The following is a 16,374-nucleotide window of genomic DNA, read 5'->3' on the forward strand; positions in this document are numbered from 1 at the left end:
ACTCCTTTTGCTCGCCTCTTTCTCTTTCCCACCTAAGCCGCGCGAGGGAGACCAACAGATGCCTTCCCACCCTCCACCCCAATGCTCGAAAGGGACCCTCGCCCGCTCACCCTATCCCTCCCCAACAATTTGTGCGCAGGGGAGGGGGAGGGGGAATGGTCGCTAGCCAAAAGGTTTGAGCACGCTCAGAGCCACGCGCCGCCGTTGCCACCGGTGGGGCCCATCCCAACTGCTTGCCCCCCCCCACCTTCTTCCTCTCGCCGGCCCCTCAATATAAAAGTGAGGAGGGCGGGAAGATATTCTCTCGCTGCTGACATGGGTGTGGGAGGAGTGTGGATTACCACGCGCGGGCAAGAAGGGGGCACAACGAAAATACTGATTAATGTTTTAGCGGAAATTTACTTTATCTTAGCGGTGAAATCTTTGAAGGTATAGGTCTTTAATCATGATCCACACCTACTGTGTCTAATGTGACGAAGTGAATGCTATTGATAATGGGTAGCTTCTTAACTCTTTTCTTTTTTCTTGAGGAAACATAACACTATTTCTTAACGAAAACATATCTGACTGATGGTTGATCCAATTGCAACTTCAAATTTAGGAATGGCCAAAATTAGTTTGCACTTTGTAATTCCATGGTTGGCACCGAGCATGAGTTCCGTAATTAAGTGATTCGCATTTATTGTGCAAGTCGTAAATACAGATAACGGAGTCGAACGTGTAAGTCATCGGTATAGCGCTCGACTGCTGATCGGAAAATCCCTCATGCCTCCCAACCCTGAATGTGTGAAATTCATTCGCCATTCACTGAGTCATCCGAGATACGGAATATGACTTATTATTCGTGAACCGTGATTACGCATTCGGTTCCGTCCATTACAATTTATTTCTACAGCTGTACTAAAAACCACAAACTACGTTCAAAGGCAATCTAAAGCGTTTCCATATTAAAATTAAAAAGAAGAACTATGTGCTTTCACATGAATATCAACATTTATTCATGTGAAACCACAAAGTTCTTCTTTTTAATTTTAATAATGAATTGATTTCACAAAGTTACGCCTCAAACAGTCATTTCCATATTGTATCTACTCATTCAAATATGGCTTTTTGAACTAATTGATTCACGAATTTTCGGACTCAAACAGCGATTCAATCTGAGAAGGGAGTCACGTTTTTTTGGGTCTACTCTCGTAATTTCTATGTTGGAGGCATTTCTATCTTCAGCGTCTTTCATAGCATTATCACTTCTACATCTACATAATACCCTGCGAGCCACCTCTAGGATGTTTGGCAGGGGGTGACAAATCACCTACATGCAGCATGCAAAAGGACAGCCACATGCACACCGCACGGTCATAGAAATATTACGTGCACAAGCAATTTATACATGCTTATTCATTAAAAAAATTGCTAATGGTTATTAATTCCTAGAGCAAATACATGCAAGGTTAGAACTATGAAAAAACATTCAACGAGTGATCCTAGCGAGCGACGCCATACACAGATCAATTGAGACAACGTTGCTATCCTTAATAGTACGAGGGAAGAATTTCATCTTAAATATCTCTGTTTTGCAGTTTATTTCTTTTATTTTATTCTCATGATCGCGTCTTCTATAGTACGATGGTAAACGAAGGATATGATTCACGTCGTGTGAGAAAATATCATCTTCGAATTTCCTAAGTAAGTTAAGCCTATACTTCGGTCTACGCTCCTGTTAAGATTCCCATCCTAACTTGTGTAACATACTTCGTCGTCTCGCGAATCGCAGGCACACAAGCATCCAAGTTGTGCCAAGTGGTGTCGATCGCAGAGACCCTCAGCAGTCGTGCGGGGGGTGGCTATCACATGCTGCCCCCGTCCCTTGCCTTCCCGCCGCCTCTCCAACCCCCGCCCCTACCCCAATTCCCTTCCCCCCTCCCCCAAGACCCACCCCTCCTCCTCCCGCGCCCATTTCTTTCCCGTGGGGGTTCTCCATTTCTTCCTGCCCCTTGTCAAAAAACCTTCCGCACGGAAGCTCACAGCACAAGGCCTCCTTGGCATTGCTCTCCATTCCTTCGGTGGGATAGCATCGACAGATTGGCATAGCAGCGTCATCGGGCCCCAGTCAGAGAGTGGGTCTTCAGCCTCGCATCGTCCGGCCGCACTTTTTCCGCCTTGGACTCTTCTTCCGGCCGACGCGACGGAGAATCAAACGGCCGTTCCTTCCTCCACTGCTCCAATTGCGCCCGATTCAACGCGCCGAATGAGCTGTCGCACCCGCTCTTGGACACTGCTCCATTTGACCCACTTTCCGAATCCTTTTTCTCCCGTCTCTCCAAGACTGAGGGTTTCTGGAAGCAATAAGGGTTCCATCACTTCCCGCCGGGAACATTGAAGAATTTTTAGAGTGATAACGCAGCCTTCAGATTCTGCAGCGGGAGCAACAGCGAAGGAAAGAGCACAACACATTTCCATTGGACGTTGGACGAGAGACGGCTTTTGAAGTGGACGGGGTGGATTACCCACTGTGTCCCTCGGGCTGGATTTTGTCCTTTTTTCCCCCGCACGCCACGACTAGTTTGGGCCAACGGTTTTCTTCGCCGCGAGAGCAGACGAGAGGGAAAGTGTGGAGGAAGACGAGAGGAAGTCTGAAGTGAAGAGTCTGAAAAGGAACGGGATCCGAACCCTTTTATTTTCATCCCTCGAGGTCTCTGCGTCCCGCCACGCTGGAGGACAGCAGTTCGTCTCTCCTCGCTCTCAATTTCGGAATGGGAGTGGAATCCTTATTCGTTTTGTGAAGATTGGACACCTGGTTTCGTTTTTCATTTTTTTTCCCTCTTCCTTGAGATCCTGCTGAGCCGTTACCTCACCCTGGATTTGGGAATGGTACCGGATTACTCCTATTTGGTGAAGGAAGTGCACGCTTTTTGATCAACAGTGAGGGTTTATCAAGAGGACCAGCTCTTTTTTCACCACGTTTAGGAAAGTCTTCGTCCCGCCACGCAATCGGACAGGAGTTTGTCTCCCGTATTTGTGTTCCTTTCGCAGATCGAATAGATTTTGCGGGCGTAAATGAAGTTTATCGCGATCTACGGCGGAGGCGGTGCACGATCATCGTGCGCTTAGCGCGTGCTGCTATACACGGAGCACGCATTATATATATTTTTTTTCCAGAGCGTGCCGCGGACAAAAGGCAGCCGTGTTTTTGTGTGAGTGCGTTCCCGCGCCAAACTTCATTGGCGGCGGCACGCGACTGGTCGTTCGGAGGGAAGGGGAGGAGTGGGGAGTGGGGGGGAGGGTTGTTTCGGCCCACCCGAACTGAATCATGGGAATAAGAGTGCAGGGCCCTCGGCAGACGACACACATCGCCAGACCGTGAGGCAGACGGTTCGCACACTCCCTCCGCTGCGACAATACCAGTTGGACTCGATCGCGCGGGAGGAACTATTATTCCCTCGACTCTTTCAGCGAAAGTTGGCGCGTAATTTTTTCGAAAGCACGTGTTAACCTCGCGAGTGCGCGCTTACCTTGGCTGTGGGCGAGGACGAGACGATAAGGGAACGAACGGAAAATGAGTCAGAGATAGCGAGTGGACGCGGGTTGTCCTTTAGTGTTTGTGATACTGACGAGGGACTCAACGGGCTTCTATCCTGTTTCCGCGATACGTTCAAAAAGAAAAAAAAAACAAACGCATTTGTTTTCTCGCTTCAGTGGATCAACGGCTAAGTTCCTGGATGAGTTAACGCTCCCATTAAGAACGTTTACGCGCTGCGGAGTTCGAACTCGTTTGACTTTTCGAATGGGTGAAGCAGTTCGACCGACTGAAGAGGAGAGGGCGCTATTGTGACCCAAGGGGATATTTTTATTATTTGTGATTTGCATTTTTTTTCTCCGAAGTAGTGCAAATGTATCATCTTCAAAGTCACAATCTCTAGCTCTTCAATTTAGTGAACTATAAGAAACAAATCTTACAAGTCGACCACCCCGCGGTTGATTATTTTGTGAGATAGTGAAGAAATAAGTGCTAGAAATGGCGACCACAGCCCTTGGAGGAGTTGTGAACATAGGCCATCGGAACATGCACGACAGTTCCAAGATGCTGGAAGATGAGTACGGCAGACTGGAGTCCCATGCGGAGACCTCTATGGAATCCGCGTACGGGGGTCCTCAGAGCAACAGCCCCGGCGTGCTCAGATCCATCAAGACGGAGGTGTGCCCTGCGTCTCCCGACTCCACAATGTCCTCCTCCTCGTCTTCGGCCGGCCCCTCCGACGACTCCCACGTGTCCGTGCTGCGGAGGGGACCCTCGGCCGGCCCTGCCCCATTCGTCCCCTTCACCGCCGCCCCCATCAGGGCCGGCCTCCGCATCCATCACCAGCACCACCAGCCCGCCTCCGTGGCCAGGAGGAACGCGAGGGAGCGGAACCGGGTCAAGCAGGTCAACAACGGCTTCGCAACGCTGAGGCAGCACATCCCAGCGGCACTGATCGCCGCGGCCGCCGCGGAGAGGGCCGCATCCCCATCGGAAAAGCCTTCTGGGAGGAGCAGCGGCTCCGGCTCCGCAGCATCCAAGAAGATGAGCAAGGTGGAGACACTGAGGTGCGCGGTGGAGTACATCCGCAGCCTTCAGGAGATGCTGAGGGAAGCGGACGGGGGCGGCAGCCCAAGGCACCGCGATGACAACGAGGAGGAGGTGTCGGGAGGAGGAGGCGAGACATCAGAGGCAGGGCCGCGGGATCAATCCCCGCCCCCGATGGTCCGCTGTTCTCCCGCCCCCTCGCCCGTCTCCTCCTCTGCAGACTCTTCCTTCCTGCCTGCCTCCCCGCCCCCGACCAGCGCTGCCCCCATGACGGTAGTGGAGGACGGAGCCAGGCACTACCTTCCCCTGCAGCCGGTCCAACCCTTCGAGTACGTGGACATCGACCCTTACACTCGTCTGCAGGGGTACGAGGGTGCGGTGGCGGCCGCGGGGGTCCTCCAGTTCTACCACGCGGAGCGGATAAAACGTGAAGGCGACGTGGACTGCGCCGCACCCTTGATGCTTGAGCCGCACCCGGCAACCGGCTCCCCTCCCCCGCACGGCTATTCCACCTCGGCAACCGCCTACCTCGCGATGGCGCCTGGCGCCCTGCTGCAGCGACACCCGGGCGACGAGGTCGACCTGGTGACCGAGGGTGACGTCACGGGCATGATGACGTGGTGGACGGAGGAGCCTCAGTGCTGACCGCGAGTCTATAGTGCTTCGGTAAGTCAAAAATGTATCCATTCAGCCTGAATCTTAAGTCCTGTTTACACGGTACATTAACACGTACGGGTTAATGTATGAACGCGAGAATGAACTCTGAAAATGCACCGTGTAACCACCCAACTTGTGCGAATGCATGCACAGAAAATAGAACCTGTTCTAATTTGGTTCATGCATTCGTACATGTTCCGTTCCGGTCCACCAAAATCATTCACGCAAACAGACATTATCTCGTACGTATTAATGTATTGTGCAAACATGCCTTTACGATCTATTATTTTTCGCTGGCAAATTCAAGGAGCTGCTAAGATATGTTTTTCAAAGTAGGGAGAAATGGTAGATAAGTAGCGTAAGGGTAACTCACTACCGCTAGAGAAACATCATACTTCCCTCGTGACTTTTTATTATGGCTCGTTTAGGAGCCTACGCTGTCATCTGGATAATTAAGAGTTTGTGAAGAAGACTCTTTCTTTTCTTTAAAATATGAATATTTTTTGGAATCATTTTCTTTGATGTAAATATATCATTGTACCTCTTATGTAGTGAAGTGCTCGTATTACAAATTCATTTCAATAGAGACCTAGTGTTTCTCTGTAAATATTTAATAAAGTCAAGATAATGGAGTGGTATTCAGCAAAGTAATACGTCACGAAAAAATACAAAATTCCACCGACCAAATTTTGCCTGGATTCCCTGGCATAATTTCCATTTATAACAAATGATATCACCTTGCAGATTTCATAGTTTAAAAAGTATACCGATATCAATAAATACCTGTGTATCAAACCAGGGGATTTTGCCTCAGTATTCGTGTTTGAGTTTCATTTTCGTATCTGGGATGCAGGTGATTATTATTGTCAGGGGTGTACATGTGTTCACTATTATTATCCTGGACTCAATGGCGTAAGCTATCAAGCATTTGAGCTGTCATTGCCGCTATCCTTGAACTCGTCAGTGAAAAATAATCGTGTGCTTCAGGCAATATCCTCGTACGCATCCATTGCTTCCTTTTTTGTGTTCCGTACTCTCTCTTGGTATTTTGCTCATCAAAATTGACCAGGCCTTGAAAACATAAGCTTCGGTGCACTGCTCCGCAGAACGGTACTGTTATGAATCTGCTTAATGATCCTTCAAATATATGCACGCTTTGAGAGAAGGGCTCATTCCGTAAAAGCCATTTCCTTTCCCGCATGATTCTCTCCGCAATACGCCTCCATTCCTTACATCCTGCTTTCTTTCTGTTGCTATTTGATTATTGCTTAAACTTCGTATAATAATAATTTAACACATCTACCTACTTCAACCTTTATCATTCCTCTGCCGTATAGTGCTGTTTTTTGCATTGCATGGGGTCCGCTTGCTTGATGTAGATTGCTTTTAGAACCATTGCAGTAGATTAGAGTTCTTTCCAGTGAGAAATATCTTTCGCCTTGGCTCGGTTCCCATGGCTTGCATGCTTGAATATTACATGTTGTATGGAAAACTGTCGTTAAATGGATCGGTCGAATTTGGAAGAGTTTCGTGGTGATTTCGTCACTTTAGCACATTCGTCTCCTCATGAATGATGTGCACAAGCTAAATCCGTGCGTTCTTGCGAATTGCTTTTTTCCTCATTTTTCGCTCTTTCATATTAGGGTGAAATTTCACCCTCATTCGCCCTCGGTGGCATTCTACGAACGCATAATTAGATGTCAGCGAAAGTATTCTGAGACCATATTCACAAGAAGGGAACATGGTTCGAATTATGGGTTATAGATTGACCACAGAGATTTTAAATGCCTGTATGGCATTTTCTTACATATATTGGAGAATAATCCTTGAAGATTGAGGAAGAGTTCTCGGGTTTCCAACCGTTTCCAAGGGTTTTTCTGCACCGACGTTTCGAAGGCTAAGTCTGCCATCGTCTTCAGGGTGAACATGAATATGGCACACTTAGCCTTCGAAACGTCTGTGCAGAAAAACCCTTTGACCCGGCTGGAAACCCGAGAACTCTTCCTCCACTCTATTCGCCGGGAAAATATTAGATCCTTCATCCTTGAATATGTTTCTCGTATACTAAGGACTCTTTCCAGGCAGAAAAACTGATTTTTATTATACCTTTCCCAAAATGATGGCAAGAAGGAACACAAGATCATATATTTTTTTAAATGTCCTTACTTGAGGGGATAAGAAGTACTTCAACTGACCCAAACGCTTATATCAGCGATCTATATTGATGCAAGGTCTTCCTTGAGATAAATCATCGCTCCTAGCCTCGACCAAACTTGCCCTTAATGGGAGCGAAATCGCTTGTACTTGTCATCATTCTCTTTTTAGCCGGGGTCTCTTCATTATTGCGGGCAGCGTTCTTTAATTTCATCGGTAGGCTCATGCCAAGAGGTCCGGGCATGTTTTTATGTCCCTCATCAATGAGAATTTCACCTCGTTAAAAGTAATAAATGCTTTCGTTTGGAGGTTTTAAAGCGGTCATCCGGCCGTAAACGGACGCTACAGCATGGTGCGTGAATAAGACTTCGACCCTTGGGCTCCACCAAACCAAGTGTCTGCCCCGTAAAGACGTTTGCTGTGCCCGACACTAGCGCCACGGGTGTTTCCGTGCGGTGCATTTATGCCAGCCCATTTCCTCTCCGACGTTTTATTTTGTCTTCATTGTTTCCTTCGCTGAGATTCACGTATCAAGGTAAATTGCTTCATGGTACGTCATTCATTTCCGTCTCAGTTCAAACTTACAAAACCGTTAAATCGAAACTTGAAGCTTTTGCGTGGTGGAAGGGCTCCATATTAATAATGAAAAACACTTTGCATTTGAAAATGGTGTAATAGCCGAAACCGGTAATAAAATAGAAACTCGGTGAATTTTGTGGAAGTAACAAAGTGTTTTTCATTATTGATTATAAAACCGTTGTTGTAACCGGCTAACTAACGCGACAGCTGTCGTAATTTCGATCGTCAAACGTATTACCAATATTGGATGTACACATAAATTACGGGCGAATTTACCACAGGAATGGAAGATTTATTGCTGGCTAGTTCCGTCGGCTATGTCGCTCTTAAGTCATCGAAAAGTGTTCAAGACTTAGATGTGGAAAATAAATGATAACTTAATAATACCTACCACTCCTGTGGTAATGTGCGTTGTTACTTACCTTTCCCGTTAATTAAATCTTTCAACTCGTTGATCGGTGATCGTTTTCATTCTCATGAATCCGTAATACTACGTAAAAAACTTATAACATCATTCGGTCATTAGTGTTTTTTTTTAGCTGTGCTTTAAATCGAAGAGGGATAATACTATTTGTTTGATTGTGAAACATCGGGAATGTGCGATCGGAAGAATATTCGGAAATTTAATTGATTTTGTGCTCATAGTGTCTCATTTTAAAGCATAAAGTATACTTTTTGGAAGTTATCGATGTACAAAAGTTAACGGTTTACGGGAAGAGTAATTCTTCCGATTTGAATGCTCACAGCTCAACAATTTTTGTACCTTTAACATGACGGCAAATGTGAAAAAAATACCCGAGTCTGATTCGTAACAAGTCCAAGAAACACGAAGTTAATCGTGCTCGGCTCTACTTGTGGAAGTTATTCGTGATCATTTCACTTAAATAGTGAAACAATACGCGAGCAATGCCTGCTTGAAGCTATCTAAGTATATTTATTGAGAATTGAAAATTATTATTTAATTGAAACAAATTCATCTACCCAATTGCACTATCCCCCTGTCGTGGAATAGACAAAATTGCTTGTACCAATACTCTGTCTTGGAATTTGTTGCTAATTTTTGCGCCCATTAAAGGAAATCTTTGGGAATGAAAATGCTATTTTACCCAAGCGAAGTGAACAAATTTTACCGAATCGAACAATTGTAGTACTTAGTGGAATTAAGTATAAGTATCTTGGAATTTACCCACCTACTACCACCGAGTCTGAGAATATATATCGTATCTACATCTACATGATACCCTGCGAGCCACCTCTAGGGTGTTTGGCAGGGGATGATCAATCACCAACATGCAGCATGCAATTGGACTCCCACATGCACACCACACGGTCCAAAAACGTCACGTATACTAGCAAATTACACTAACATATGCTGTTAGAAATAATAATAAAATTAAGAAACATGCATTAAGTTTTACATAGGTTAGTAGGCTGCACTACAAGTCATGCAATCTATTTATGAGTTCTATCGCTGCCGTTATAATCTCTTATTGATCGTGGAAAAAAAGACATTCTGAATCTGTCTATTCGACAGTCTATCTCTCTTATTTTATTTATATGATCTGATTTGGCTTAGCAGCGTTTTTGGTGAAACTAAAGAAGGTTCGTGAAAATTACAATTTTGTTTTACCCTAGCAAAGTGCCTGAAGTCCTGCCAAATTGATATGGCTTCGTCATTTCGTGGACTTACACACATTGACACCTTCCCTCGCCTAGCTTAGGCCTCAGGGCCTCGTTATTGCTGTTCGCCCCCCCCCCATCTAACCATCCCACTCGGCTTTTGGTGACGGAGGCGGGTGACATCACCAGTTACGATGCGATTGCGACCACGAAGCCGACTAAAGGGCGTCACGACAGCTTGATGTCACCCGCCGCTTACAATTAGGCCTCCGCTCTCATCACGGCGGACTCCAAATCCTTCGCCTTACGAACGAATGCAAGCTATACATAATGGATCATGACGGGGTTCCCTGATCCTATGAATGAATGGTGCTCCACAAACCCTATTACGCGAAATGGTCCTTTGAAGGGTTCCATTAGTTGCGTAAATTGATTTTGCGATCTCATTTTTGCACCGAAATCCCTAGACAACGGCCGTCCTTAGCTACGACAATCCTATTGTCAATACCACTCTAGACTTCGTTGAATATCGCGCGGTTCTCTTCCATCACATTCTCCTTTGCATCCCACAATGACCGTATTATCACGAATCTAAGAAGGCCCTCCTATGTTTCTATAACTCCACCAGGGAAAGAATTTTATTTTGAAAAATAATAACCGAACATCTCCTAATATAGTTCCCTCTGTTGTACTCGAAATATCCGGAAGACAAGTAATAGGGTGGCATACATCATGACCTGCTTAACTAACTTAATTTTAAAGGAGTCAATGCCTATATTAAAGCGCAAGTACTTGAGTGACCAATAAGATAATCTGAACATCACCGTCAAGGTATAGGTTACGGCTTGGTGGGCATAATTATTTGCTGTTCTATCGTTTTCGAAGGCTAATTAAGATTTAAAAATAAATGTTAGGGGAAAAAAGAGATCAGATTTCGAAGAAATACTTGATAGAATTCAAAGCGCGGGCGTTGCGATCATGACCATTCATTTGTTTCAGTGAAATAAGAATTTCTGCTCGCTAAGATCTTTCGGAACTTTAGGATCCACTGCGTCACACCCGAAATTTGAAATCAATACCAGCAGTCGTTTTAAAAGAATAATAGCCAATTTATAACTGACTTTAATTCCTGGTTTGTCGTTTTTGCTAGCGCATGACATTGAAGAAGTGGGCATTAAAAATTATACGGTACTCTTTTCTTTGTTCTCAATTGGGGAATAGGGTAGTTTCCTTCACCAAAGAAAACGAAAGGCATTGATTGCGATTCCTTACCCAACATTAGTGTATTCATAATATACAAATTATTTGGTTTTAGAAATCCCGGTTTAAACAGATGGCAATGGTCAATTTTAACCTCATTTAAAAAAGACCAGATTGGCGCCCATGCGATTCCACTCCACGTGACGTCACAGGGACCTAGTTTCTTCACGAGAGGATAGGGGTTTTACATTGTCTGAGATTACCAAAGCATTCATGAGGCACAGAGCACAGGGAAACATGTCTTAATAATCTCCTATTAAAACTGCCTAAGTTCGGAAAGTTTTCTTCGTTTGATTAGGTATTAATAATCCTTATTTAAGCCAAGCGCTACCAGCTAGCAGGGTACTCTGCTACCTGCTAGCAGCCTGCATCGTATCAGCGCTCAAAGCCTCGCCCCAAGGTCACCTCAGATGGCAACAGCGGGAACCATAATGACGTAACACGGACTTTTCCCAGCATTCATACTTAGCCGTCGCGTTTTCGCGCGATTGAAAATGTTCACTATTCATTTTATCGCGAAAAATAGATATCGTCATTTAAAAATCTAAAAGCGTGAAATGCGTACTTCAGGAGTAGTAATCTTTCATTTTAGGCAAAAAAAATAATAGGAAACCACTCTCTTGTTCAGTCTTCGCACATATCTAGTCTGGAGTGAGATTTACTCTCATCTATCGTTCTCAACCTTGGCATTGAAGCAGAGAGGGAGTGAGTAAGCTGTGTATTTTCATTCTGGGGACCGTGTTTCCCACACACATGCATGGTGAGGGTACTCTCTGAAGGCGGAACTCGACATTGATGTGCGGAACTCGATACTTCGACCCGGAATCCCAATTCTTATCTCCCGTCTTCGATTGCCGCTCCAAATTCGATTGGTGTGACGCGGCGCGTGACAGGGCGGGACCCTGAATGGGACATCCCATCCATTCGAATGGCGTCGGCAGCGGACTCACCCCTTACCCTGCGATGGCCGTGAATAATTCAACAGAACGTAAACCGATCCTTGATTTCGTATCTACAAATTTCAAAATAGTCGCCATTGTGTCCCATTACCGTGCGATCAGTTTTTGCATTTTTTTTGCGGGGTGCTTCCCACGGTTAGATACATTTTCAGACGGTAAAACATCCTCTCTCGAAGCCAAATGAAAGTTAGGCATCGGAAGCTACCCAGGTTTATTACGGGATTTGATTGTATTGGCAATATCCGATTTCATAGAGTCATTTGTCCACGTACACGGAGAATGCTGCTCATCTGTTAACATGCATGCAGTACATTCACAATGCCGAACTTATCGAACAAGACGTTGAGAAACTGTTCACCTTGCAATATGATCTTTGGACTATTTGAATATATATAGTAAGGGAAACCAACGGTCAAACTGATTGATTGCCGAGCTTTAAGCATTCTTGTCGATAATCTCGAATCTGTTGATAATTTTTTTGTGAAAAAAAGAAATGAAACAATGCTTTTCGAGACAATAACTATTTTCATTTTAGGATACAGTCTATAAGATGTAAAGCTTACAATGGTTGGCAAGTAATATAAAATAGCAGTTTTTCGGCATATATATTTTGTTGTCTTCTGTAAGTCAAAGAGATCGCTATGCTATACATGTTTTGGGTAGTTCCGTTGGTAGTGAATTCATATTTTTTTGGCATGAGGAGAAAATAGATATGGTGACTAAAGCTCACTGTATTTTCATGATAGATTCAACTGCTTGAAGCTAAGAAATGTTATATGATATCAATATATATCTTTTGATCACATATTTTGTGCTGAATTGTTTGACTAGGGAATAAATTGAATAACTTCCTTGTTTCGACTAGTTCATGTGGGATTGAATACCATCAAGGACTGAATTTATGTGTTTCTCACGGATGTCAAATTACGGCTATAAAAGTATCTTTGTTTGGAGTATTTGAAATAAGACGCCGTTATGCATGAAAAAAATTAGTTTTTCCCATTGTCAAGGATACTCAACGAGTTATATATTGCCAAGGCGGAAGGACGAGCTCAAAGACCTTGAATTTATATCACTCGGGGTCGTTATCGCCCTTCGCTCGCGAGGGAACATTTTTTTAACGTTGTCTCACGTGAGCTTACGATATCGAGACGAACCAAGGTCCCCCAACCCTCGTCTAACATAAGTAAGAGCTACCCCACGGCAGCACCCCCGTTTTTAACGGTCGTTTTTTATGCCATTCGCTCGCGCTCTGATGAAATGCATAAAATTGCATTTCGTTGAAAACAATCCAGCCGTGGCGCAAAACCCTTTTGGGCGCTAAATCATGCGTCGAAGGATGTTACGTGCATAACCCACAGGTGTAGATACGGCCGAATAAATTACTTTTCTCAAGGTGAGGGTAGGCAGAAAGTAGGTGCATTGTATGGATGCGATCTGTGCATTAGCATGCTCACGCTTCACTTGGACGCATCCTTAATGAACGTAATTTATGCGACTGCAACTTTTTGCCCATTTCGCCTCAGAGAGGCATGTTTTTCAGGAGCGACCCATAGACCACGTTGCGGGCCGAAATCAAAAAACTAGACACGCATAAAAAATAGTTTCCCGTGACCTTTTTTTGTGGGCATAAGTATTCCTTCTCCCACCTTTCCTCATTGCGACACGTCTGTCAGGGTTCGCGAGACCCCTTGGTAAGATGCTTGTGCCCTCAGAAGCTTGTGGAGGGGGGAGGTTATTTTTTTGCCCCCTGGGTGCGAGCCTAGTTCGGTAGGAAAGGGGACACAAAGGATGTGCCCCTAATCCCTCGCGTTTTTTTTCGTATCCTCGTACCCTAAGGCACGAGGGTGTACCCACGGTGGAAAAAATAGTAGAGGGATGCTTTTTAGGTCAGGGTGGCACGATGGGTGCTCCTTTTTTAACCTTCGGGAGGCTTTTATATTCTGTTTTTTTTTCTCCCTCCTTTTTTTAATTTTAAGAAGTGATGGGCGGGAGGGAGCAAGCACTATATCTGAGCGAAGCCAAGAATTTTTAGAACCAGTCCCACCGCGACAACCGCTCCTATCGGGAGAAAAACAATAGACTGCTGGGGAGAACTTGTTCCGCACATTTTGTCGGGTATGAGCGAGTACTTTTAATTTTTTGTTCCGTTTAAATCCATGTCTCCCAACTCTCTGCGCTTTTCTGTTCGCCTGCTGCTTTTTTTCTGCATCCCTGCGTCTATCTCGCCACCCTGGATTATTATTTTCGTCGAATTTTTTCCACCAAGTCTCTTTTTTTTGTGAACAGAATATCCTATTACCAACGGCCTTTTCCGCGGACGAGTTCTACGCTTAACATGGATTTACGCGCTGCATTTTAACCGAAAATGTCCTTTTCTCCTAGGGGCCTTTTTCACGGGAAATTTCGACTTTGATTCCGTCTTCCAAAAAAAACGAAAAAAAAACGATCGTTCGCACAATCGTAAGATCACAGCTATAAATAAGACTCAGTTTCTTTCTATTCATTTCTATCCCTTTTCAACGCTTGAGCAATGTCGCATAAGAGTACTATAAATGGCATGGAACGCTTTCGTTTCTGAGTTTGCTGGGTGATACAGATTTTTCTAAATTTGAGCAGTTTATTTTTTATTTAGAGGCTATGAGTTTAAGCTTGAAATACTTGATCCATATATAAAGGTGTGAAATACATAATAGGGCATTAATTAAGTTATATATGTCGTAGAAAAACTATAATTAATTTACAGAATATCACAAATTGCTGCTGAAAATCTTTTAACTATGTATTGCACTTATGGATGCGTAGGGTTCTAATATCACTCATCAGTTCGGCGCAAAAATTATCTCTAGGAATCGCAATGAATAACATAATTTCTACGTTCAAAATGGAGTATCGATGGAGAACTTGAGTAGCTTGGTTTGCAATCCCCACGAACGCACATTAGCGTGGTGGGCGAATTTTATAACGCCGCAACTTTTTTCATTTCCGGCACGTGGTATCATATAAAATGACTGTGGGCACTTGCTTTACGATATTAATCTGATCTGGAGGACTGAGCGTAAAGCGAGTTCAATCTTATGTTGGATGGTCATAATTTCCGCAGATGGAATAGTTATAAAGAGCAGTAGCGCGTGCGAATGTTGAAATATTTAAGCTTTGTATCGTCAAGAAATGGGGCGAAGAATTAGATTATAGATCACACATTTTGCGAGTGGTAGCAAAATAGGCGAAATTTGAAAAAGCGCGCCCCTAATCTGCTCAGATCGTGCGTCGAATACAGTGCAAGTTAAACATATCGAAAGGCGGGGTTGTGGCGAAATCACCGGTGGGTATATCATGGAGAACTTTTCCATTGTATCCAAACGATGAAAGTATGTAGAATGTGCTTTATACTTTCCCTAGCAGAGCTTCCTGAGCTCCTGAGGACCTCACCGGCTGCCTATGCTTCAGCAATAGAAAGCTCCAACTATTGCACACGTTTCCACGGATGTAATTCGTTACGTAAAATATCGTATGGCTTAGCCGGTGTCCAAACCAATCGAATGAATTTTTATGACGAATTTCATCGATGTGTTTATATTTGCGCCAGTGCGCGTGGCGGCGCTCAAAGGCACTTGTATGCGGTGCTCCATCAATTATTGCTTTCAAGGTCTATTCACAGGTCCACCTTTATTTTCCTTTCGGTTCTCCAATCAACCACTTGATGTGCAGTAAAAATTCAAATGCATTTAGGAAAGTCGCCACACGAGTATCTCACGGCAAAGCAACCGTATTTCCCGCGAAAATATGCTGTAATTTATTTATTTATTCATGTATTTAAGTAATTTTCACATACAGCCTTGACGCCAATTTACAGTGAAATTTTTAACAATGCCATGAGTTAGACACAATAGATTAACAACATAAAAAAACAAAGAATTAACCAATAGGGAAAGTATAACATTCAATCGGCAGACATATGGGTCATAGCTTGTGCGGTGAATTTTTTGCGTGACAGGTAAAAAGGATCTATGGAAGAAGGGAGCGAATTTAGAAGTGAGGAGAGGCGATATAAGGGTGAACGCTTGGTCAGGGAGATTCTGGGAATAGGAAGGTGGAGTAGGGAGAGCGAGCGGGTGGAACGAGTCGCTATTCTAAAATCCAACGGAGAGAGGAGGCAGTCAAAAGTCGGAGTCAAAGTAATTAGTACTGTTAACCGGAATTTGTTGAAAGCTGTTTGCTGACGATCAGGTTATAATACAAGATAAATAGGACAGACTCCAGATGGCAGTACACAGACTACACCAGTTGAGCAAAGTATACAACCTGAGAATTTCAAAAACCAAAATAAAGACTATGGCATTTTTAGGAAGCAACCCGATACGAACAAAAATTGTTATTGAGGATGAAGTCCTGGAGCAATTGTCGCACTTCCAGAACTTAGGATGCGATATAGCATATGACGAGGAAAAAGATATTATAAATAAGTTCAACACTTTCCAGAGAATATGTGGCACAATTAGAAGAACTCTAAAAAACAAAACAAGAAAAGAAACACAAATAAAATTTTACGAAGTGATGGCAGTCCCTACTCTACTCTAC

The 16,374-nt window shown here is 44.2% G+C and overlaps 1 protein-coding gene across 1 annotated transcript in view; it reads left to right on the forward strand.

The window, feature by feature from the left end:
* Positions 1-3,279: 3,279 nt before the first annotated feature.
* LOC124162540 overlaps positions 3,280-16,374 on the forward strand; it is a 54,448-nt gene continuing 41,353 nt past the window's right edge. Inside the window, exon 1 of the mRNA XM_046539115.1 lies at positions 3,280-5,230. Coding sequence (XP_046395071.1) covers positions 4,016-5,209 — 1,194 coding nt within the window. The 5' untranslated portion in view covers positions 3,280-4,015 and the 3' untranslated portion in view covers positions 5,210-5,230. The remainder of the gene's footprint in view (positions 5,231-16,374) is intronic.

The sequence above is a fragment of the Ischnura elegans genome, chromosome 7 (assembly GCF_921293095.1).
Source record: "Ischnura elegans chromosome 7, ioIscEleg1.1, whole genome shotgun sequence".
Taxonomy (NCBI): Eukaryota; Metazoa; Arthropoda; class Insecta; order Odonata; family Coenagrionidae; genus Ischnura; species Ischnura elegans.